The sequence below is a fragment of the Berghia stephanieae genome, chromosome 1 (genome assembly GCF_034508935.2).
Source record: "Berghia stephanieae isolate SIO BIC M18660-M18661 chromosome 1, UCSD_Bste_1.3, whole genome shotgun sequence".
Lineage (NCBI taxonomy): Eukaryota > Metazoa > Mollusca > Gastropoda > Nudibranchia > Aeolidiidae > Berghia > Berghia stephanieae.
In genome coordinates, this window is record NC_088360.1 from 9,215,116 (window position 1) to 9,240,545 (window position 25,430).

The 25,430-nt window shown below is 37.6% G+C and overlaps 2 protein-coding genes across 3 annotated transcripts in view; one reads left to right on the forward strand and one right to left on the reverse strand.

Moving 5' to 3' along the window:
* The first annotated feature begins 528 nt into the window (after nt 1-528).
* On the forward strand, nt 529-17,626 carry LOC144967461 (uncharacterized). The gene is made up of 4 exons (XM_078904742.1): nt 529-775; nt 1,930-2,056; nt 6,452-6,563; nt 16,686-17,626. Exons 3-4 carry the CDS (start codon nt 6,486-6,488, stop codon nt 17,484-17,486), a joined length of 879 nt encoding a protein of 292 aa, XP_078760868.1. The 5' UTR covers nt 529-775; nt 1,930-2,056; nt 6,452-6,485; the 3' UTR covers nt 17,487-17,626.
* A 4,348-nt stretch (nt 17,627-21,974) lies between these two features.
* Nucleotides 21,975-25,430, reverse strand: part of LOC144967447 (organic cation transporter protein-like) — a 4,171-nt gene continuing 715 nt past the window's right edge. Inside the window, exons 2-3 of one of the 2 annotated variants that reach the window (XM_078904722.1) lie at nt 24,867-25,068; nt 21,975-23,750 (exon numbers count right to left, since the gene is read on the reverse strand). In XM_078904722.1, coding sequence (XP_078760848.1) covers nt 22,219-23,750; nt 24,867-25,068 — 1,734 coding nt within the window. In that variant the 3' untranslated portion in view covers nt 21,975-22,218. The remainder of the gene's footprint in view (nt 23,751-24,866; nt 25,069-25,430) is intronic. The other variant, XM_078904730.1, reaches the window with a different exon arrangement.

The following is a 25,430-nucleotide window of genomic DNA, read 5'->3' on the forward strand; positions in this document are numbered from 1 at the left end:
CAATCCAATCCTGAGGTATCAATTCCATTTGTTTTTCTTGTGTTTAGTATTTTTTAATGTCCTCATTGCTGTTTCACCACTCGGGTGTAAAAGTTCTACCCAATCATTCTTTTCTTTAGTTTGATTTTCAATACAGGATGAGATCACTTTAAATAAACTATCTACAAAAAGCCACATGATGCATAGTTAGGAGTTGATGAAAACCATTTCTCTAACATTTCTTTTTTGACAGCTTCGACGGCTTAAAGCTTAGCTTTTGTCTTAGAATTTAAAACAAAGTCATGAACAAAAATTATTATATTGAATACATTTGAGAAGACGATAGAATACGCACTTATATTCAATATCGTTTGATAAAGATGAAATAAAATAATCACGACCATGATAAAATGTTTGATACTATCTATGTGTATATAATCTGCACCCAAATATTGTATTTGTCGCTTAATTTAGTCCTGCGTGTTTTCCAAATGAAAAGTTTTGAATTAATAACACCCAATGCCACTCAGCGATCTCTATTGCTTTACTAGTTTGCAGGTCTCTACTTGGGAAACCAGAACACTCCATTGGCTCAAGAAGTGATCACAATGCCAACGACGGTGGACAATCTTGACATTGAAGAGATGAAGTCTGAAGGTCTTCTCAGTGATTTCATCGGATACATGTTTCAGGTGTTGGTGTGGGTGTTTTTGTGTGGGGCTGTTGGCTTGATGGGTATTGGTACCAACATCGTTAATCTTGTTATCTTTATAAGACAAGGCATTCTCACAGAAAGGTAGGGTAAGACCCGACGTGCACACATTTACAGGTCCGATAACCTAGCGCGCGTGTGGGCTTGATTTAACACATTGTAATGTAAAATTATGTGCGAGTACATTTTTCCATTACAACAATCCACCCATAAACATTTTGGCTGTCAGACCTGTAAATAAGTATACGTATGAAAAGCCTCTTCTTGTGATTTGTTATAGTTGCGGTTCATCTTGCTATTGCTGTTGTTGTTGTAGTTTTTGCTATTTTTTTATTGTTTTTGTTTTGTTTTTAAAGTTGTTATTGTTGTTATTGCTTTTTTTGTATTATTCTTCACCTCATTCTCGATATATAATATCAAAATAATAAAGCAATTCATAAATTAATTGACATTATTCGTTCTCAACTTTTTTTAATGTGACCAATCAGATCAAACGGGGAATTATGTCGGTGTGAGTAGCCATGACGCCCATGGATCCGGACTTTATCCCCGTATCTATGGCGTGAAACGGATAATAGCAATTTATCGCTATCCTTTGGATAAGACGATCTAACAGAACCATCTACCCTATCACTGCTGGGTGGCAGGGGTGGGGGAGGTGGTCACAAAAAATATTGACCACACTCGGAATCGATCTAGAATCCTTTGTGTGTGAAGCGAGTGCTCTATCAACTGAACTATAGGGCCACCTGCCATTAAGAGAGTAAAACAGTAAAGCGAGAAACTTAGAGAGAAAATAAATGGTTTGACTGAGGAGAGGGAGTTTTTTATCTTAAACTTCTGAAATATTCACATCATATCATAATTCTGATCTTTTTTACGTTAACCAGTTAACTGTCGTAGGTAAACTGAAAAACCCCCCAAAAAATCTCGTATTTTAAAAAATTGGCCAGAAAACTCGTCCTTCACATATCGATCGATTTAAATGACCCTCATCTTGGCAAATATTCTCAAACCTTGGACCTTGCAAGGTCGAGGGTTTGAGAGTTTTAGAGAAGATGAGGGTCATTTAAATCGGTCAATATTTGAAGGATGAGATTTCTGGCCACGTTTTTAAATGTGAGTTTTTCCAGGGTTTGGCAGTTAACTGGTTAAAAGCAGTTTTTTTTATCTGGTGCATTCTGACATAATAGCAGTTTGACGATGTGAGACAAAAATGTTGTTTTTCCTTCGCTCAGCGTGACAGCCACTTTGGCCGGTCTGGCGTTAGCCGATCTGTGTTGTGTGACCACAATGTTTTTTTCATAGCATCAATTTCATCATTGTACTGTCACAGCCCCCTGGTATTCCTTGGGATCCTTTGAGGTGAGTTTAACAATGATGATGATGATGATGATGATGATGATGATGATGATGATGATGATGATGATGATGATGATGATGATGATTATGATGATGATGCTGATGATGATGACGACGATGACGACGACGACGATGATGATGATGATGATGATGATGATGATGATGATGATGATTATGATGATGATGATGATGATGATGATGATGATGATGATGATGATGATGATGATGATGATGATGATGATGATGATGATGATGATGATGATGATGATGATTGTGTTAAGAGTTTAATACTGACCTTACAATTTCTTCTCATGTCTAATTCGTAATAATTGTGATCCATCGTGCTCAAACGGTATCTTTTCGGTATGAACAAACTGCTAGGTAGTGACTCTAAGTGAAAGTTACAACTCATTTCAAGTAATTATATCTATTGAACCCATGCAAAAATAGATTATCTCCACTCTGGTATATTTATTTCTATCAATTCGGTTTTGACTGGGATATAAAATTACCTTTTTGAGACGGTGGTCATAATTCATCGTTGATGGTTTTGTGAGGCTATGTGGTCTTTTGGTATGACACTCGCCTTCGAGTCGGAAAGTCCTGGGCACGGGCCCCGCTTGGAGGGGCGCACATTTGTGTCATTGGAGAAGGCTCTTCACTTACATTCTCTCACCGTACTCAGGTGTAAAATGAGTTTCTGGTCGTTAACAGTGTTTTCTCTGTCATAAATATGTAGTAGTAAGCTTCGCAGTGCGATTGACGCTTGCTGAGAATTGTGCGATTCAGTCTTGGTCGATAAGTATAACTGCTCTCTCCATCCATGTTGTTAATTGTTTCCATTGGTCACGGTCCTGGGCCAGATTTTTGAGGCTGTCAAGAACTTGTTTTGACTTTAGTAGGGAGGACACAGCAGTATTTCTTTGTTCTCTAGGGATTAATTCGGCCTCATTTGAATCCAGAAAATTCTGATATGTAGAGAGATACTTGTTCATGGTAGTTACTATTGATGTTGGTTGTCTCCCTACATATTTGTTGCCATGAAGGAAATATTCTGTCATTGCAGTTTGGGCTGGGATGTTATTTTCTCGTCGTAACATGTGCCCTAATAGCCTCCATTGCTGTTCTTTTATTATTGTACTCAGGCGTTGGACCCTGTTTTTTTCATAGAGATCAGTAATTGTAATTGTAATTGATTACGCTACGTAATTGTTTGCGGTGGTATGAATCGGGACTTTCAAAGTTCCTTTTTGTGAGGCCCCAGGTTCCATAATTATATGTCAATATCGGAAAAATTAGTGCCTCATAAATCTGTATTCGTTTATTCTCACTGATTAGGTTTTTTCTATTCCATAAATTTTGGAGTTGGTTGGATGTATTAGTGGCCAGCTGCTTTCGTTTTCTGGTGTCTTCATTTTCGTCGATCAAATTGCCTAGTTTACGTACACTTTTCCATTCATTCAAATTTCTGTTGATTTTTGTATATTCTGTTTTGGATTAATTTGCTTTCAGATTCCATGCTTCTCGGGTAGTTGATATTATTGAAAGTATATTTTCACGATGATCTGATTCAAAGATTAGGTTTGTATCATCTACGTATATCAATTCACGAGTGATCTTCTTTATTGGTGGTAATTTTGGTCTTAGATCTTTCATGGCCGATTCGAGGTATATCGTGAATAGAATTGGACTCAAGCTGTCTCCTTGAGGGGATCCAATTGAGGTTGATATTGTTGTTAATTCTCTGCCGGGTTCAAATTGTAATGTAGTATTTGATAAGAGGTATCTTGTTAGCTTCACGTGATCTTTGTCCAAGAATGAGTCAAAGATTGATAACAACTTGGTTCTACATATGGTGTCGAAAGCTGAACTCATATCAATTCCAAGTATTGTAAATTCTTTCTTATGTTTCTCTGTTCTGGGCCCATATTATGTCTGCAGTGCTTCTCTCTATTCTAAACCCGCTTTGTCAAGGTGAAAGATATTCCTCTACCTTTTATCTAATTCTGTTGAGCGTGATTGTGCTTAAAACTTTTCTTAGCGTGGATAATTAAACTATGGGTCTCACATTTTCTAAAGGGCCTTTCTTTTTATTTGGTTTGTTTAGTAGAATGAGTTTTCCAACTTCCAAGATTGAGAACTTGTTTTGTCTTAAATATAGTATTATACATATCAGCTAGGATGTGCATGCCTTCGTCGTCAAGACATTTACGTTCTTCTGCTCTAACACCATCTGGACCTAAATGATCTGTTGTTATAGAGCTTTTGTATAGCTTCAATTATTTCTTTGCGCGTTATAGGCGTTTCAAGCTCTAAATTGGTAACTCGAATGGTTCCACTTCTTAAATACCCTTGTATTTCTCAGTGTAGTACACGCTTATAGTGTTTATAATTTCTTTATCATTACATAAGGCCTTATTACATTTATCTTTGTTTATAAGTCTACTATGTGTTTTTGTCGTTTGATTGTATTCACCGCTTTGAACATTTCCATACTGTCACTCGTCATATTTATTTCTGTCACAATCTCATCTATTTTCTTTTTGTGATTATCTATTGATTGAGATTTGATTTTATGCATGATTTCATTTCTTTGTCTCTTCATTTTGTTCTTCGCATCCGTATTTGAGCAGCTGTTGACGTCAAGTCCCATTTGTTTTTTGCTGCTGTGATAAGTCATGCAGCATTGGACAGTAATCTTGTTTTTGTATACTACTTCTCTCGGGCAGTGTTGTTTCCCTTCAAATCAGCACGATTTGTACAAGATGTTGAATTTTAGCTGGGTTAGAGGCATCCTTTAAATTCTTTGACGAAAGATTTGAAGCGAGTTTGTTTCTGAAATATTCTTTGACTAGGTCATCTCTTAGACTGCTGAAGACTTTGATCGATTTTCTATTTTGTTTTTAATACTTATGCCTTGGCTTGTTTTCATTTTCTGTTGGCCTGAACTTTTAAACTAAAAGTCTATGGTCTGTGGATGTCTTCATTCCTGCATATGTTCGTGAATCATTGAGAATGCGTTTGTAATGGTCCGAAATTATTATAATCTGATTGTACCTATTGATAATCTTATCATCAGAATTTTTCCACCATACTAGCCATGTGGTGAGAAGGGTGTTTAAAGGCACTGTTACATATGAATAACTTACGTTCGCAGCAAAATTTAATAAGATACTGGCCACTTTCATTACTCAGTCCTTTGGAATAAGCACCAAGGCATGTTTCGTTGCTGTCTTCCCTTGTTCCTATTTTGGCATGAAATCGCCCGTGATTATGATGATGTCATTTACACGGTCTTGGATTATCATTTCAATTTCATTGTATAATCTATCTCTTACTGTATAATACTTTTGGATGTCCCCGAAGTAGGATGGTGGGTGTTGAATTTAAGTGTAGGCTTCTTGTTTAGAAAGCATGGAATGGTTTTAAAGCTCAAAACAGATATTCTTTCGTTTATAGATCAATATGAGTTTAGATAAGGTATTAGATGGTTTGATATTAGAAAACCGAGCCCTCCCTGGATATTTTCATGCTGAAATGTAATGAGTCGGCAACCTCGTATTATTTCATCACAGGCCTTGTCCTTGGTCTCTTGTATGCTTATTACGTCTAAGTTGTAAGTAAATAGGTCCTCAATCAGGTTGTTTTTCTTAAATTTTGAGGAGATGCCGCACACATTGAATGATGCGATGTTCATTCCTAATTCAGAATTACGTCGTCAATAGTCGAAAACTATTTGCCGTAGGCAGGAGACTTAAATAGATGATACTTCCTTTTAATTTTGATTATTGACAATAGGTTGTTAAAGGGGACCCGATAAAATGGTCATAAAGTTACAAATATTACACAGTACCTTGTCAATCCGTTCTCAAATTTACATAGTAAACACATTTAACCCTCTCCTTACCACAAATAGAAAAATCGTCACATTCGTTTGGATGTAGCCGACAATTTTCTCATTTTGATTTCTCTTGTACAGCACAACATTTAAAGAATGATTTGATTACAGCTATTCATACTAAACACTGTGTTGTAGAACTCACTTGTTACTTTTTTGTTTGAGTAAGAAGAGCCTATTTTTGTGCTGGGTGGGTGTGAATTTTCGGGGAAATTCTAATAATAGCTGGTAAGGAGAGGGTTAATGAACAAATAAATTAGTAAATCAGCAGAATCCTTGACAGATTCACACAATTCTCTTGTAGATAGTTTTATCGACACGGGGTCGACCTAATTCCAATCACGAAAGTTCATCAAATGTCTCATAAATATGTAACATTGCCTAATAGGTGTCATTTTAAATGTTGCTGTTGGCTTGGGATTCCTTGTAATAAGTGTTTTAATCACGTTTAGTGGATATTGTTTTATATTAATGTTCACATTCTTTATTATTGTCAACAGCGTCGTTTACATCGCTACAGGGTGGCCTCGTGTTATGTTCACCAGAGTGACATGTTGTATCACAGCATATGTAGCTTTGGAAAGATGTATGTGTGTGGTACTACCATTCAAGGTGATATATATATATATATATATATTACATATATATTACATATATATATATATATATATATATATATATATATATATATATATATATATATATAAAGTCCTCCTTGATATATATATATATATATATATATATATATATATATATATATATATATATATATATATATATATATATATATCAAGGGGGACTTTAGAAAGGAGGTTCTCCCTCGATTTTCAGCCTCCACTAGTGGGGGCCATTGGTTGGATAACGATTTCAAGCAAAACTACCACTTTTCTGCCTTGGTACAATTTCCTTGAAAGCGCAATAATTGATTCTGTCCTTATAATTTCGGTACTTTATAATAAATTGGTTAAATTGGCGACCATAAGTTTTAAATAATATTTCTTATGTCTTGATGGTTATGAAAATATACAAAAAGGAGTGAGCTATCAACAATTTTACAGGCAAGTATGAACTATTTTTCTATGACGCCCTCTTACAAACTGAGTGATTGGGTTTGTAACCTTTTTTGAAATCGAAAGTACGAATCTGATTTCAATACCTTTTAATAACTAAACGTCTATGGCTAATTTATCGAACCAGAATCTTTGAAAATAGAGTCTGGTGTCTCGGAGTTATAGCGCTATATAAGTTTTCAGCATTATTATTATTATTATTATTATTATTATTATTATTATTATTATTATTATTATTATTATTATTATTATTATTATTATTATTATTATTAAAAGTGGTAAGTACGAATAATAATTGCGTAATAATTATTTAAGACATGTTTAGAATTAGCATCTGGCTTTAGTTCCAGCAGACGATAGTTGGACCCATTGTCGTGCTTGCTCTGTCGAGTCGCACAGATTCAGAATCAGACTTCGACATCCTGATTTGAATTTACTGTTTCTTATTTTATTATGAATTATGGCCTGTGGCTTTATATTTATATATTTTTTTCTATATGGTTAACTGATAAATATTGACTTTATTGTATAAGTCTAGAGGGACCCTTTGCTCGTCACGTCAACTTCACAACTTGAACTTGAACAGTCCTTTCTATTTCTACTACAACTACAGTTGCTAGTTAGTGGGTCTGATATCACCATGTCATATTCATATATGATGGAACTTGGACTCTGAATATATAGTTATGCCCATTACGTGGATCTGGTGTTGCTGATATGACTGTCAATCGTATGGGACTAGTAATTAAGACTCTGAATTTTGCCTCATTGATCTGAGATGTTATTGAGTTACTGTTACAGTTACACTCACTCAATCTATTACTATTATCTCTGTGACTATGGAAAGAAATTATGGATTTTGTGTCATTGATCTAAGATGTAACTCTATTAATCAATTCTATGACTATGGGGGGAACTATTGATCTTATTCTAATGCTACTCATTGACATTGACTGTAAGGAATGAACTATAGTAGTCATATTTTTTATGAATGGCGCATGTTTTTCCAGTTTTTCTCAGATGTCCCTCTATCGAAAGTTGTAAAACTTATTGTCAACCTCCAAATCAATTTCTCTTAACCGAATAAAGAATTTGGCCCGTATTTAATTGTGGTGCCATATCACAAAAAAAGAATTCTTCTTCACGACCAATAAAAAGCCACTTTAAAACCGCTGTCATAAAATTAGAGATTTTACACTGCTAAATGTGTTAACAGTTTTGCACCACAAAGTAAGAGATGAATTCATCATTTTTCAAAAAAATCTTGTGACACGTTAGTTCCGGCTAGTGGTTATGAGTTCACACCATACTATTTTCCGAATAAAACCAAAACACATTAACTGTTATAAAGTAGCAACTTATGTAGTTTGCATCCAATTTTGACCTTATAATTTATTGCTTTTTATTTACATTACGTCGCAAATACCGAAGACTGATATGAATCTCTATCTTAATTCATTTGAACAAGTGATTAAATACTCAAAATTGTCAAATTAACATCGAATGTTTATTTTTAACTTTGAAAAATTGTATCTATGCATGAATGTTTCACATAGCATTTAAAGTTTTCTTTTAAACCTATAAGCTCTTAAACAATACGATGTGATACTGAATCTCTTTCGGTTCCTTTCTCGTAAAGCTGCGAAAAGAAGTCTACTTGTATCTGTCGATAAGCCATTAAAGAGGACAGCTATGGAATTGGAATTTCACAATCAACCATGAGTTTCGCATTTATTGTTGTTACGTTGTTGTTGAACACATGCACATTTTGTGGAAATACTGAGTCATAAATTGATGAATCTCTACTTTTGACTGGTCTACATTAAATTTATGCAATCGTCTTTGGCATAAATACCAAGCTATTTCTAAAAAATTTGAACTCAAAAAAATGGTGGAAGGGCGTAATGTTCACTTTTATTTGAATTCTTCAATAACGTATATTTATTGTTATAAAATGTAAACTTGTCTGTCGTTCCTTCATATTCGGATTCTGTACGAACATCATATAAGTTTCAATTAACTGAATATTCCATTTTAACAAATTCTTTCAAAATGGATAAGCGGAAAATCAAAATTTCGACACTATAAATCATTATTTAGTTCCAATCCTTACCAGTTATCGATTTTAATATAGCTGTAATAAGCGAAATACTTTCCTATTGTTTTAAAAATTCGTGAAAAAAACGTTATTAAGAAAAAAATGATCCAGAGGTTCATACACATTTTGCAGCTGTACATCGTGAACAGCTAGCTGAGAAAGAGAAGAAAAAGACGCGCCCCTTATTAAAAATCCGACTATTGTAATCTGAATATATATTGATCTGATATGTTACTTTATTAATTAACTCTATGAATATGGGATGGAATGGAATTTGATGCTACTCCATTGACTATATTGAATGAACCAGTACTCTGAATGTTTTTCCTCACATGAACTTTTGTCTCTTGCGGGTCTGATGTTCATGGACGTGATTAGTTAGCAAATTCAAGATGGGGACAATTGTGGTGTTGCGAATTGCAATGTTAACTACAATGAAGCCAACAAATGTTGTGTGTTCAGATTGCCTAAAGAGGAACCAGAACGGTAAACATGGTTAAACCAACTCCCTCCTCGTGATGATATTGAACCACATCGAACAAAATTTGTTATTTGTGAAAGACATTGGTCTGCAGGTGTTCCAATGAAAATTCTACCTGGCAGACCGATCGTCCCTTATAGGGATGAAATAGTGTTCAAAAAATTAAAAAATTAATAAATTCGAGAGATCCTAATTACAACTACTATGTATTGCATCCCTTAGTAGATATTTTGGTATTCATATTTTTCTTGGGATCAGCCTCCACAGATTACCCCCCATTGGTGATATTGTACATCTCCTTTCCCCTTCATCGAATTGTTCATCCTCATCCTCATCATCACTTTAATTGTATATTCATTAATTAAGCTTCTAAAGAAGTCATCCTGAATCAATCACTATAAGGTCAGTTTTTAGAATATCTAACTACTCATCCTTTCCGTTTCTTGGCTACTCTTATTCACTGCTGATAATAATAATCATTAAATATTGTTTTGGACCCAGAATTCACAATCACTCTCTAAAATGGTAGATCTTGCCATATAATGCCCTTGCTGTTATTTTGGTTTGAATTTTCTATATTATTTGTTGGCCCCCACTAGCGCTGCCTGAAGATTCCATATGAATGTCCTTTCAGTATAGTTGTCCTTGATATATATATATATATATATATATATATATATATATATATATATATATATATATATATATATATAAAGCATGCAATACAGCATCACATGGAAAACCATTTCCAGAGCACAGTCGTACTCACCCTCATCTAAGATTTGCAATCTCTGCTTGGAAGAAAAATTCTACATCGTCACAAACCGAACTTGGCAACACTCAACAAAAAACAATTAACTAACATTTTCATGCAGATATAGAAACAAACACCTTTTATGTAATTACGAACCACCATAGCTACGAAGCCGAAGAATTACGAATAACACAACAATCTACTTTCACTTTTACTTCCCCATGAGGGCGAATGCTCGAGACAATATTGTAGAAGTTGATCACAATTATACTTTATATATATATATATATATATATATATATATATATATATTATATATATATATATATATTATTTATTTATTATATATATATATATATATATATATATATATATATATATATATATGAATATATATTATATATATATATAGTTAGATAGATAGATAAATAGATAGATAGATAGATAGATAGATAGATAGATAGATAGATAGATAGATAGATAGATAGATAGATAGATAGATAGATAGATAGATAGATAGATAGATAGAGAGATAGATAGATAGATAAATAGATAGATAGATAGATAGATAGATTGTTGCCTTCACTACGAGCTCAGTTAATTTTTAAAAATCAAATAGATCGGTTTCTTTGATAAATGTTTTTCACCTGAATATCGATATCACTCGGAGAGGGAGGCTTGTCGGTTGTACAGATTCCACAGTGGAACCACTTTTGGTTGCTGTAAGCGTTGTTAAAAGGAAGTGACGTCACGACTTTTAACCCTATTGATCTTGTCGTGTAGAGAATGGTTAAGTAGATTATGCAGGGCGAAGAAGTCACCTGGTTGACCGCCATTATACCATTCTGGTGGACAAGCAGGGTGCGGATGCCTGAGCTGACCGACCCCAGCGCCGAATAGGGGCTCATCACCCCTAGTTCCTGGCAATTCAGTCTAGAAATCTTCTAAGAGCAACACTTATATGTAGTTGAACACGTGAAGTCATTAAGATGTTTGTTGTTTGAGAGAGACAGCGCTGTTACCAGCTAAGTACTCATTGTACACATTAATGCAGTAAAGAGGTAGACCGAAGTTAACTTGGAGGCAGATCATAGAACAAGATTTAACGAAAGGAATACTGTCCAAGGAGAAAGACGAAGAGATGATTAACACCAGAAATACGTGGAGATTTGTGACGGCCGAATGTGCCATTCGTCACAGGACAGACTAAATAACAAAGTGAAATTGAATGTACGCTTCAATTATTAAATTGAATATTATTATCAAATACAAAAAACAGATAAAATGGACGCTTCGGGTTTCCCCTTTCTCAACAAATCAGTTGTTTTGTTCCAAAATATGTCCATGAGGTTTATAATAAAAAATTTTTTAAAATCCTGTTTTGTTGCTAAATGGGAAACCCGAAACGTCCATTTTATCTGTTTTTGTTGATTAAATTGAAGCTTACATTCAATTTCACATTGTTATTTATTTCTTCGAGCTTCGAGCAACAACATTTACATCACGGGAAGGACTTTGGTTAGGTAAGGTAAATACGGGGAGGGAGCCCATTAAAATAACTTTTCCAAGGATTCAACATTGCGCCGCCCCAGAGCAGGACTCGAAGAACCAGGATCGTACAGATCCTAAGATGATTGTCATATCAATTGATCACAAATCTGCACAAAATAAAACTAAAATCAAGCCAGGAAGAGCACAAATGAATCCATTGAATTTACAGTAAGGTGATCAATTTCAAAAGTGAGTTGCACTGGAGTCATATGGCAGGGGTGATCTCCAAGAGTTGAACAGTTTTATTTTGGTATATGAGTAATATTGCAACAACAAAAAATGGGGGGGGGGGGAGACCATTTGAAATTCTGCGACTTTGAAGTATAATGTTGTTCATTGGAATTGCGATACCGATTTAAATTATGACAACACATTTCTTTGATGATGATGATAATGATGATGATGATGATGATGATGATGATGATGATGATGATGATGATGATGATGATGATAATAATAATAATAATAATGTAGGCATCCTTCGTCTCAAGAGACGATGGTTTGCGCCCTGTATGGCTTTAGTCTCATCAGTCTTGTTGAGAGCAACAACGGGTGTGACTCAGCAGACCAATCCTTGCATGGCAGTCTCTACCGCAGTTGTTGCACACATAGTTTGACTGTGTGTTTGGTATTTGGATCAGCTGCCTCTCTTTCCTCCTTGCTCTCCTCTCCTCAAACTTCATCTTTCTCCTCTCCTCACCTCTCTTCACTCCCTCCATCACCGCATATCTCCAGCCGTTGCGGTCGTCAGCAAGCGACTCCCAGGTGTTTGTGTCGATGCCTGTCAATTTCATGTCTCGTTTGCAGACATCATAGAAGCGCAGAGCTGGACGGCCAGTTGGTCGACGTCCAGAAGCTAGTTCACCGTACATGATGTCTTTGGGTATGCGTCCATCGTCCATCCTGTGTACGTGACCAAGCCATCGCAAACGTCGCTGGCAGAGCATGAGATGCATACTGAGGGAGTTCGCTCTTTCTAGCACTGCATTGTTAGTGAGTCTGTCCTGCCACCTGATGCCGAGAATTCGTCGTAGACAGCGAATGTGGAAGTTTTCCAGGCGGTTCCTGTCTGGCATGTGTTGTCCAGGATTCACTGCCATACAGTAGGCCACTGAGTACACATGCCTGGTATACTCTGAGTTTGGTATTCAAAGTGAGTTGGTTGTTGGTCCACACTCTCTTGCTCAGTTGTGCCATGACAGCGGCAGCTTTGGCGATGCGCTTGTCTAATTCTGCATCAAGTGAGAGGTTGCTGGTGATGGTTGTGCCCAGGTATGTGAAGTGATCAGTGACTTCTAGCTCCTCGTTGTCAATGTAAATTGCTGGTATAGAGGGGACATCCTGACACATTACATTTGTTTTCTTGATGCTGATCGTCAGCCCGAATTCCCTGCATGCGTGGGAAAACCTGTCTATCAGCCGCTGGAGGTCTTCCTCGGTATGCGCGCATAGAGCTGCATCATCTGCAAATAGCATTTCCCTTATGAGGACTGTGCAAACCTTGGTCTTTGCTCTCAGCCGTGCCAGATTGAACAGCTTCCCATCACTTCTAGTGTGTAAGTGGACTCCTTCTGGGGACTCTTTGAATGCAAACTTCAGCAGTAAGGAGAAAAATATACCAAACAAAGTCGGTGCGAGGACACAGCCTTGTTTCACGCCGCTGCGCATGGGGAAGGGTTCAGAGGCTCCACCGTCGTAGCTAATGGTGCCCTTCATGTCGTCGTGGAATGAGGCAATGATGCTAAGCTGCTGAAGAGGAGAGCCAATCTTCTTTAGCAGCTGGAAAAGGCCCTTCCTGCTAACAAGGTCAAATGCCTTTGTCAGGTCAATAAATGCAATGTAGAGGGGCATCTGCTGTTCTCTGCATTTCTCCTGAAGTTGACGTACTGAGAAGATCATGTCCACTGTCGACCTCTTGGCTCTGAAGCCACATGGCGACTCTGGGTAGATACGTTCGGCGAGGACTTGCAGTCGAGCGAGGACAACGCGCGCAAAGACTTTACCCACAATGCTCAGTAGAGAGATCCCCTATAGTTATTACAGTCACTACGGCCTCCCTTGTTTTTGTAGAGGGTGATAATCTTGGAATCGCGCATATCCTGGGGTACCTTGCCTTCTCTCCAGCAAAGACATAGGAGTTTATGTAGTGGTTCCAAGAGGGCTGGCTTTCCACATTTGATGATTTCGGGTGGAATGCTGTCGTCACCGGGTGCTCTGCCACAGGCCAAAGCATCGATTGCTTTGCTGAGCTCCTCCATAATTGGTTCTGCGTCTAGTTCTTCCAGTACTGGCAGTTCTTCAATTGCGTCTAACGCTTTTTGGGTGACAGAGTTTTCTCTGGCGTAGAGTTCCAACTAGTGCTCTACCCATCTTCCCATCTGCTTGTCCTTGTCTGTGATGGCTTCCCCTGTCTTGGATTTAATAGGCGCAGTTTTCTTTGTAGATTTGCCTGTCGCCTGTTTGATGCCCTCATACATGGCTCTTATGTTGCCACTGTCAGACGCTTGCTGGATGTTGTCCGACAACTGAAGCCAGTAGTTGTTGGCGCAACGTCGTGCTGTTTGCTGTGCTTTACTGCGTGCAGCTCACAACGCCTGCAGGTTCCTCTGACTTGGTTTTTGTTTATAGCCCTAAGTGCGCTGCGCTTGGCATCAATGACTGGCTCCATCTCAGTAATATTCGCTTCAAACCAATCATTATTCCTGTGCTCCTTTTTGCCGTATGTCAGTACTGCAGTGCTGTAGATGGCGTTTCTAAGAGAGTTCCAGCTGTCCTGTGCGTTTTGTTCTGCTTTTCTATGAGCTGTGTTGAGATTCTTCTCAAGTTGCTCGTTGAACTCTATATTCTTTTCCCGGTAAGCTGTCTTGCTGATATTGATCCTGGGCTGGCCGTTTCTCTTTGAGTGATGAAGTTTCTTTGGTGTCAGTTTCACCCTTGTGGCAACCAAAGAGTGATCTGTGTCGCAATCAGCGCTTTGATAGGGCCTGGTGTTGCAAACATTGTTAAGAGAATCGCGCTTAGTGATGATCATGTCCAGCTGATGCCAGTGTTTTGACCTTGGATGTCTCCATGACACCTTGTGACATGCCTTGTTCTGGAAGTAGGTGTTCGTCACGCATAGTTTGCGATAGCAGCAGAGTTCAAGAAGCCTCTGACCATTCTCATTCATCTTTCCTATACCGTGGTGCCCCAAAACGGTTGGCCATGATTCTATGTCGGCACCAACTCGCGCATTGAAGTCGCCAAGAAGGTAGATGTGCTCCACTTCTGGGGTATTGTTGACAATGGCGTCTAATGACTCATAGAATTGGTCCTTTACTTCAACCGAAGCTTGCAGTGTTGGGGCGTAGACGCAAACAAGGTTCACCGAGCCCTGCATGGATGACAGGCGCAGCTTTAAAATTCTCTGTGTGCCGTCGGTTGGCGGTTCGATCATAGGAAGCAATGTATGGCGTACTGCAAATCCAACACCGTGCTCCCTCACGTCTTCTGTGCCTTTTCCTTGCCAGAAGAATGTAAAGTGTTTCTCCTTCAGGGATCCCCTCTCTGGGAGTCGCCTTTCCTGCAAGGCTGCTATGTCGATGTTCAGTCTGTTAAGTTCATGATCAATTACTGCTGTTTTTCGAGCATCGTCCATGGCCTGAAGGTCATCTGTCAGTCCTGAGCGCATAGTTCTTACATTCCAGCTTGCTAATCGAAGAGCTGGGGACTTCGTTTTCTTTTTCGTTTGCTTGCTGGTACACAGTTTAACGATCCACTTGTCAAGCTTGCAAGCTCTAAGCTCCAGGCACCCTCTGAAGCAGGCAGATCGTGGCGGGTCAACACCTTTCTGGCTGGGGGCTGCCCAGCTTGGGGCGGGCGGTAGCTGACCAGTAGGATTACGATGATCCCTCCCACCGTCGAAGACAACCCGTAGCGTCCAACTCTACGCCAATCGAGCAAGGACTTATCACTCGTAGACTGCTGTCTTCCGTGTTGTTACTCTTCACCGGTGAAGGTGAGACTGGAGTGTCCTCTCCAGGGCGCGGCCTGGGCAAAGTATGTGGAGATCCTGGGCTGCCCAGTAACCAGAACCTCCCTCTCTTCCTCCCTGGTGTGGTCCAAAGGATCGCACAGCGATACGTTTGGCATCAGTTTGGATGCAGGTTTCTGTTAGGTTTACTCCTTAGCCTTTCCTCCTCCCGAAGGTATCCACAAGGCAGTGGAGCCATACACCGATGGCTCGAGAGGGTATGAGTTATAGGGGTAGGTTAAGAAAAGTAAGGACATACAGAAGACACCACACTACAGAATGAGTGTGAGGTGGGTGGGTGAGGAGCAGAGCGTGTACCGCTCACCGGTGGGTTCTGACTCCTGCACCTTAAGAGGAAGGGGTCCCACCTACTCCCTAACCCGGTTATACCGCCGGGGACTCGGTCGCGCCCATAACAAACTCAGTAGAAACAGGGAACACCACGGGAAGGTGCTGTTATGGACACAATAATGCATGAGAGGCCATATGCAATAATCTCTGTGATAATAATAATAATAATAATAATGATAATAATAATAATAATAATAATAATAATAATAATAATAATAATAATAATAATAATAATAATAATAATAATAATAATAATAATAATAATTGACAGAGAACTAAGATTATTCGATAATTTGGACAACCTAATGCATATATTCTTCACAATTTTACAAACAAGTACTATTAAAAACACCAATAAAATGACATGCTCATATGTTATGTTATAGTAATAGTCATTATTTATACATTCTTTTCCAGGTGAAACAACTTTTTACAGCTCGTCGATCCATTTTTGTGATCTCATTCATATTTGTGTTCACCATTTCTTCCTACATCCCCATATTTTACACTCAACGCCTTTTGAATATTCGAGACCCTACCACAAATATCACATTACTTAGTAAAGTTTTATTAGATAACGCTGCTGAAGTGGAGCATGTCATTCGATATATGAACTACATGATTCTCCCAACAATATTTCTGTCCATGGTCATTATTTGTACCCAGTTAACTATCACACGCTTAAACGCATCGACCAAGTGGAGGAGAAACAATGCAAATTCTAATATTATCAATATCAACAGGAAGACTAGTGACGATGAATCACATGAACCGGGTGTCTCGAAAAAACACATCGCACCCAAAGAGCTGAAACAAAAATCGGTACCATCCGGTAAAGATAAAATGCCGAACATGGGTCCAACTACATCCACAAAAGAGGCGAAAGTTGTAAAGATGATAACTTTTATTTGTATAATATTTATTATTTGTAACTCGCCTTGTGTTATCATCTTCTACACACGAATGTTTATACCAGAGATTGCAATCCATGGTCGCTATCATAATATGTTTTTGGTATTATATTCTATTGATTTCCTACTGGAAACGATCAACTCAAGCATCAACATTATTGTATATTACAAAATGAGTTCCAAATACAAACAGGAGTTTAAACGGTTATTTGAAATGCTAGATGATAATTTGTATTTTGAAATAGTGCAACAATTGATTATTTCAAATATTGCACCCTTGTGTCTTAATTTGACCGTCTTTATTTAGGGATGATTTGATTTCTCCTTATAACAAACATTTTACATTAAACGCAAATTTAAGATACGAGCAACATGTACTTGGAAGATAGAACTATGTTCACTAACTAATCTATAGATAGAATGCGCTTGGCCAAGGAGTTCACAACATTGCCATCCGGAAGTATAACGGACCAACACACAAACTCTGTGTAACCATGAACTTTTTTAGTCTGGTTAATACAGTTTAGTGAGAACAACTAACAAACGCGGATGGCAAAAACAATAACAAAGGCCTGAGTGACGTCATCTGCATACTATCTATATTTTGTCATGCTAATGATGATCTGGAGCTAATTATATGTCAATGATTTGGACCTCATGGACATTTTAATAGTCAATAGCTTATCAATGATTTAAAATGAAATATTATAACACTCATTTTCTTTATTGTTTCTAATAAAATATGTGTCAGATGAATAGTAACGTCTGACTTATTGATGATGCAGTGCACGAACATATAATTTATGGCGTTAGATTTTATTCAATTTTACCATTTTGTATTCTTAAATATTTTAGGCATGGGAATAATAATAATGTAATGCTATTAAAATTTAACTGAAATCAGTATTCATTCTTCTTTCATTATGGCCAAAGCTTCAGGCTGAAGATTGTATGGCCGATTTTACAGTAACAGGGGTTTTAGAGGGAAGCAGGGAGAGATTTTTTGAAGTCATCAGTCGAAAGCGCTTGTTTACAATTGGTTGGTAATGAGTTCCAAAATCGAATGGTGGAGGGAAAGAAAGACTAAAGATGATGGTTTGTTCTTGCGTGGTGTATTTCAAAAAAATTAAATGCTGAGTTTCTTGTTTTATTGTTGTTCTGTTTCAAATGGTTAGTTGGAATTTCGAGTTTTTCGTTTTGTGCTTTGTGGAATATGAGTTTGTTGATGGGACGTCTTTCATGTAGCCATTTCCATTGGAGATCGGTTATCAGCTGAGTTACGCTCATATCCCGCTCATAGTTTCCACTGATAAATCTGGCAGCCCACATTCGACTTTTCCTTGCTCATTGATTTCTTGTGATGTGTGTGGTTCCCACACTGAGCTACTATATTCCAGTATGGATCTGACACATGTTCCATAGCATTTCTTATTCACAGATTGGTGTCAATGGCGGATTTGTCTGTTGAGGAAGGCCATGGTTCTATTTGCCTTAGTAGCTTTATTGGCAATATGCTTCTTCCACTCCATGCTACTGTTCAGGGTCAGGCCGAGGTACTTTGCATTCTCCACATATTGTAGGGCTTCGTTATGGATTTCATAGTAGGTGTCGATTATGTTTTTCTTTTTGTTTGTCACCCTGAGAACATGACACTTTTTGGAGTGAAATTCAATTTTCCATCTTGGTTCCCAGCAGTGCAATTTATTTAGATCTTACTGTAGTATGACAGAATCGTCCTCGTTTTTTTTATTTTGCTGTACAAGAGGCTGTCATCTGCAAACAATTTCACATAATTAAGGATTCTGATAACATGATTACTAGATCTTAGTGCTCTTGCTTTACTTGAGAAAAAAAGTATTTTGAACCTTGATAAGTCAAGGTTGGTTTTATTCTGTCCAATAGGAAATCAGCATTGATTGGGTCACTAGTTAAATTGATTTGGGGTAAACTACCTTGTGGTGGGATGGGGTGGCGGGGGGGTGACCGAGTGGTTAAGGCATTGCACTGTGGCCTGGGCTCTCCTGGTTTTGAGCCCGCTTCAGGCCCTTCCGTGTTTTTTTTTTTCAAATCTTGGGTAAAAAAAAATTAGCTCCAATTTGCTCATTTTAGTCAATATGATCCTGTTGACATCAGACATCTTGATCGGTGGATTATTTATATTCTTTCATGGAACGCCTAGGCGACGGTATCTTAATGGTGCCGTGGCAGAAGGCTTAATTTTTTCTTACTTTACGATTAGATATATAAAAGTCATATTCAAAGGAAAACAATCATTTGCTATATTTTAACGTCACAAAAACCGTGATAATCTTTGAGTCTTTTAACGCTTACCTGACATAATGACTTACCGTTAATGCCTAGAGAGCACCGATGTTATTGGGTTTTTTAAAAAAGTGAATGGTAAGATATTTTGTCAGATTATTGTTAATTCGAACTCCACCTGCAAAGAGTTAAATATAGAACTTATACGACAGTCTCTACCAAAGGTTGCGCGATGCAAACTCGCTGTCACCCCTTTTTTAATGGGGGAATAATGAAAATGTAAATAGACCGTACTTTACTTTTGCATAAGTAAGATATACTGTGAAATACTGTAACAAGCATATATGCATATATTAGAAAAACAGAGATAAACAAGATTTGAATATGATGCATTTAATATATAATTTCAGCTGGAGACGGATCGAAGTTGATGTCACTCATCTCTTTGTTATTATCTTTAGTCAGCCTGTTATGACTATAATCAGACTATAATTGCTAAAGGTTACAGAGTTTTGTGTGTTGCTATGTTTAATTTGTCTCGCGGATGTTGTGGGAATTTTAACTAAACGCATAACATCAATTACAAGATCCAATTACCTGCTATTCATAAATAATAGACCACTTCAGTATGGTGTCGTGCTATGTTTGTCACCACGATTCTATTTCACCATAAAATGTGTCTGTGTCTGTCCTCAGACGGCGTCCAGTCCCCTTATTAGCAAGTCTCGTCAATACAAGTGACATGTGCGAGAGTGCGAGAGTTCCCCGAGTACATTCTCATATATTCTTCTTCAAAATGACACTGTCCTTGGGCTTAGACCCCCGAAAACAATCAATCAGATGGCCGTGATAATAGGCTTCAACAGTCGTGACGTCACTTCCGTCGTAATGACGTATAGTAACTTATTAATTGGTTCTAAACTATTGGAACAATGGCGGACGCCCTTATGAAATACTTCTCCGACGAGCATAAAAGTGTATCCAGAGGACACAAACATTATAAATCTAATCATGTTTTGAATTTTATACATTCTGATTACATGACACGTGAACAAGTTATAGCCAGCGTGAAGAATAAAAAAAAGTATCGATTTTCTTTGTTTAGAACCAATCTGCTCGTTTCTGGGCGGACGTGACATCTGATTATTGAATTCTACTGAGAGAGTCATTTTTTTCGGCCAGTCCATATGTGACCCACCGCCTCAAAACGATATTATTTCGGGATGATAAGGTGCAGGAAATTCACTTTTATTGCCACAAATATGAAACTTGAAAAATATGTTGCAGCAAATTTGGAATTAAAATTGCAATAATAATAGAATTGTTGGCCGAAACGGTATCTAATTCCTGATTTGGCATAGACCGGTGTTGTCAGTAAAGTCAATTACTCTTTGATTTTGCGTACCTCCAATGACAATATAGATATAGATGGATGCTTTTAATATCTGCTTGAGACATTTTGTAGTTCATACAAATATCGTTTTTATTTTCCATTTCATCTGTTAAAACATGAGCATTTATATAGGGCAATATCCAGTTAAGTTTCTCAAAACACTTTACAAGGTGTCCCTAGCCAATTGCAACAGGACGATACATATCGCATGTAAGGCGATATTACAAGTCTCTTCGACATAGACAGGCATTCATTCTGCACCTGAGTACGGTGAGAGAATATAAGTAATGAGCATGTTCCAAAGACTAAACCTTGCACCGCATAAAGCGGGACTCGAATTCTCAACCTACCAGTCCAAAGGCGATTGTCATACCAGAGGACCACAAGCCCGCACTATAGAAAAATCAAAAACAAGGATAAAATGGTATGTGAGTCATAATATTATAGCCAAGAAATCCCCAAAGTAATTACGTGTGTTTCCTCAACCTTGAACCACTGACATTACGGGATCCAACGGGATATGAAATATTATTTACCACCCCTTCGGCTATTCTAAATAGAGCAACTTAATCAACCCAATTCCTTGAGATTCCAAAATATTGATAAATCTCGCGTTTAGTGTGAATACTATATGTGTTTACTCGAACGACTCATCTATAAAACTGTGTTCCTTCGGAATCACAGGTTAAAGGGCGGGTCATATTCTCCCACAACTTACAAGCAACCCTGTATAAATCATAAAATCGACGTCTGATTAATTCTTCTTCTTCTCTCAAATACTTACATTAGAGACAAAAATCACTAAAAAATTTAACCCTTCAACCGCACGACCGAAAGTCTGTCAAATGTTTCTTTAAAATTATTTATCTGATTATAACTGCTGAAGAATTAACTCATTTCACCAAATAGTGCTCTAAATTCGAACTGCTTTGACACTTTAACACCGATGCTGAATGTTTCACAAATAATTTCATCGACAAATGATAACAACTACTGCAGAATTAACTAGTTTCATCAAATTGTGACCTAAGTCACCAAAAGGGTTTTCACCGCCATGCACATATTATTTGCAAGCCAGAGAGCGAAAACAATTATATGTTTGATTTAACATTGCTGTAACGGACAATATTATGTGTTGGTTTGGGAGTGTTTCTGTTACAACAATTAGCCTTAACCAATTTGGTTATCAGACCTCCAATACGAGCACTTCGATGTTAAATGTCTGACTAAAAAATTATAAACTGACTTTGGACTACAGGTGAAAAGTCTAATAATTTGAAATAGTTTATGTTGTATAAATCTAAATATAACAGTCAAAGCAATTGCGTGCAGTTTGTAAATAGAAATTTCCCCCAGTATAATTTTTTTTTTGAAGAGGCTGAATTTAAAATCGGCTCATCTCTGACTCTCTTTTGCCGTGAACGTGTTCTTCCTCGTCCAAATCCTCCTTGTAAATGAATACAAAGTCATCGTCTAACACTGTTACAAGCTGTTTATTCTTCGTCTCTGGTAGTTTTAATAGAAGAAGTGCAGATATCAAACAGCAAATACCTAAGGTAGTGCCGGGTGCCCAAGATGCGATGTGTTGCAATGGAAGAAAAAACGGGGCTATACATCCTCCGACAGATGATCCTGAATACGCAATGCCAGTGCCAGAGGATCTGACATTTGTTGGAAATATTTCAGGAATATACATAAGTAATGTATTGTAACACGCCGTGATTGCAAATTTACCCAAAACAAAGAACACTAATGAGATTATGCTCGAAATTTCTTTGTCAATGTTTGTTCTATCAATGAAACTTGAGATAGGTAGGCATACTGCTGTCATGAGAATAAAGAAAATAATAACAAATCGTCTTCCTTTGTACTTGAGCAAAACCCAGTTAGCCAGACATCCTGGAACGCCAGTTGCTGCAAGAATCGTTACATTCAGATAGAGATTTCCAACTAGGCTGGATGCGCTGAGATTAAGGCCATTATAAGTCAGCTCGTTGGTGAAAAACAAAAACCAAGCAATGACTACAATCACAAGATGCCTTCCAGATTTTAAAAGCTCCAAAGTGCTGCCGCTTGCTCCTTGAGCGTTGAAACTTTCAGTAAGGTCTTTTATCTTTTCTTCCTCGAAACATTCTTCCAGTGTTACCTTTATCAGGTTGTAATCCACACCATTTATGCTGCATGCCTGTTGTATAATCTCTTCGGCTCGCAATTTATTACCAACACTATACAACCACGATGCAGATTCTTTGACGAAGTATATAAATAACAGTGGCAGCAAGCATAGAATTGCTGTATACAGTTGAAATCCTCTCCAAGTGTAATCTCGAAAAGCATATGCAAGGCCACTAAGAAATATTATACACATGGACCACAGAGCACCGTTTACCATAGCGAAAATTACACGATATTTCGAAATGACCATTTCAAATGCTAAAACATAACACGTTACGTACATGCCGGAAGCAAAGAGACCAGATAAAAGACGTAGTGTTATAAAAGAATAAATTTCTGGAACAAAAGATGTGGCTATTTCGGTAGCTGCTGTAAGACTGATTGAAATGGTGATCGTTTTCCATCTTCCATATTTATCAGCCAAAGTGTTGAATATAATTGACCCTATAAATCCACCAATTGAAATCACTGCCTGTGCCAGTTGAGGAATGCCTTCGTTGTCACAGACTAAACCCAATTCTGTGATGAATGAAACATCCTCACCTCCGTCGAAATCGTATCCATATGGGCAGTCCATACTCTTGATGACTGTCCATTTATTCGATACATTTTTCAGGATCTGGATATTACAGCTTTTGTTGTAAGAGGAAATATAACATGATTCCGATTCGTTTTTCATTCTGATGTCATTTATCAACTGCGTGTCGTCAACTTGATTGCATCTAAAATTTGGTTGTAAAGCTGTTGAAATAAGGAAAGGAATAAGAGTTGATATTTAGAAGAGTCCTGTGCGAAAACGTACCATCATTGGCTAAAACAACCCGATAACTTGGATTTATATAAATAAAACAATTCAAGTAAACTCCAGCATCACCTCAAAAGAAGAAAAAATAATAATAATAATAAAGACTCTAATACAAGTAATATGTGTTAATGTTGGTTAAGAATTTTAATTTGATAGAGAAATTCTAAAAAAAAAAACCTGCTTAAACATAGTATTACGATTTTTAGGCGTACAATCAGTGGTTTCCAATCATGCACACGCATACATACACATGCGGACACAAACGCGCGCGCACTTACAAAGAAGTAGACAGACCAACACATACACTCACCCACGTATACAAAAAGAGATATGTGATATGCTCAAGCACTATTGTCATAGACTTGCTCATCTTTATGTCAGCTACCACCACTACCACACACCAGCACCTCCCCCCCCCCACACACACACATATACCATCATAACAGCCACTACTACCATTGTCTCAACAACAAAAAACAAGAGCATTAATATAGTACAATATCCATGTGTTCAAAGTGCTTTACAAGGGGTCCCTAGTCAAGAGCAACGCTTAAGTTGTAATACCAGAAATGACGCCTGACAGGCATATTACAATTTATCTTCGGACAGAGACGATGCTTTAAAGGGCCAGGTACTCATTTTACACCTGAGTACGGTGGGGGAATGTGAATAAAGAGCCTTTTCCAAGGACTCAACAATGCGCCGACTGGTGACTCGAACTAAGGACCTTCCGATCCGAAGGCAGGACTCATAAATACAAATAAAAATAAATTTTAAAATTCCCTTTATTCATCCAATAGGGGACATTTTTCTTTTTAAGGTCTATTCCAAGGGTAGACTGAAATAACCCAGGCGTTAGCCGCAGTGCAGCGCCGCAAGATGAGCTAGGGCGAAGTGCCTTGCTTAAGACCATACGACGCCGCGGGCATTCGAAACCGGCACTTTTCGGGTAAGATGCAAATACAGTACCGCTGAGCCACGCTGTTATGCCACTAGACCACATAGCTGCGCAACGAAAAAACTCCGTATACTACATTCACCAAGCTACTTACAGATGAAAATATACTTCATGTTTACAAATGTCATAGGAATGAGGCAGGTGAAGATCATCATAATTTGGACAAGTTGATATCGGCCTGGCGGACCCATGGCAAGAAAGACATCTTCGAAGCTTTTAGGTTGTTTCGTTGATCTTTGACTTGCTTCGAAATCATGTTCACTCTCGTCAATAGCGTTCATTTTGCTGGTTGCACTCTAAAGTATAACATGACAGAGAGAAAAGAAACATACATCGACATTTAATTTAATAAAATTAATTTTGAAAGACTGTTGTTTTGTTTGTTTGTTTGTTTTTCGTGTGGCCTTGATTATCCTTTTAGAAGTTAAGTGACGCTTAAAACTAGTAGGCCATAGGAGTACGTAATTATCAAGCGGGATAACAAGGCACCCAGAGCCTTACAACTGATGGTTGCAGGTCGGATAGCCTTAATTGTTATATTCTAATTCTAATTGAAATTCTCTAAAAACGAACCCAAAATATTTCATCCTTTACAAATAAAATATTACACCAAGCAAATAATTTCAGTTAATTACACGTCGCTTGTATTGCACATGCG

Coding starts and splice junctions, on each gene's coding strand:
- LOC144967461 (XM_078904742.1), top strand. CDS start 6,486: ATGTTCACCAGAGTGACATGTTGTATCACAGCATATGTAGCTTTGGAA. Junction 6,564..16,685: donor GTGTGGTACTACCATTCAAG/GTGATATATATA, acceptor ATTCTTTTCCAG/GTGAAACAACTTTTTACAGC.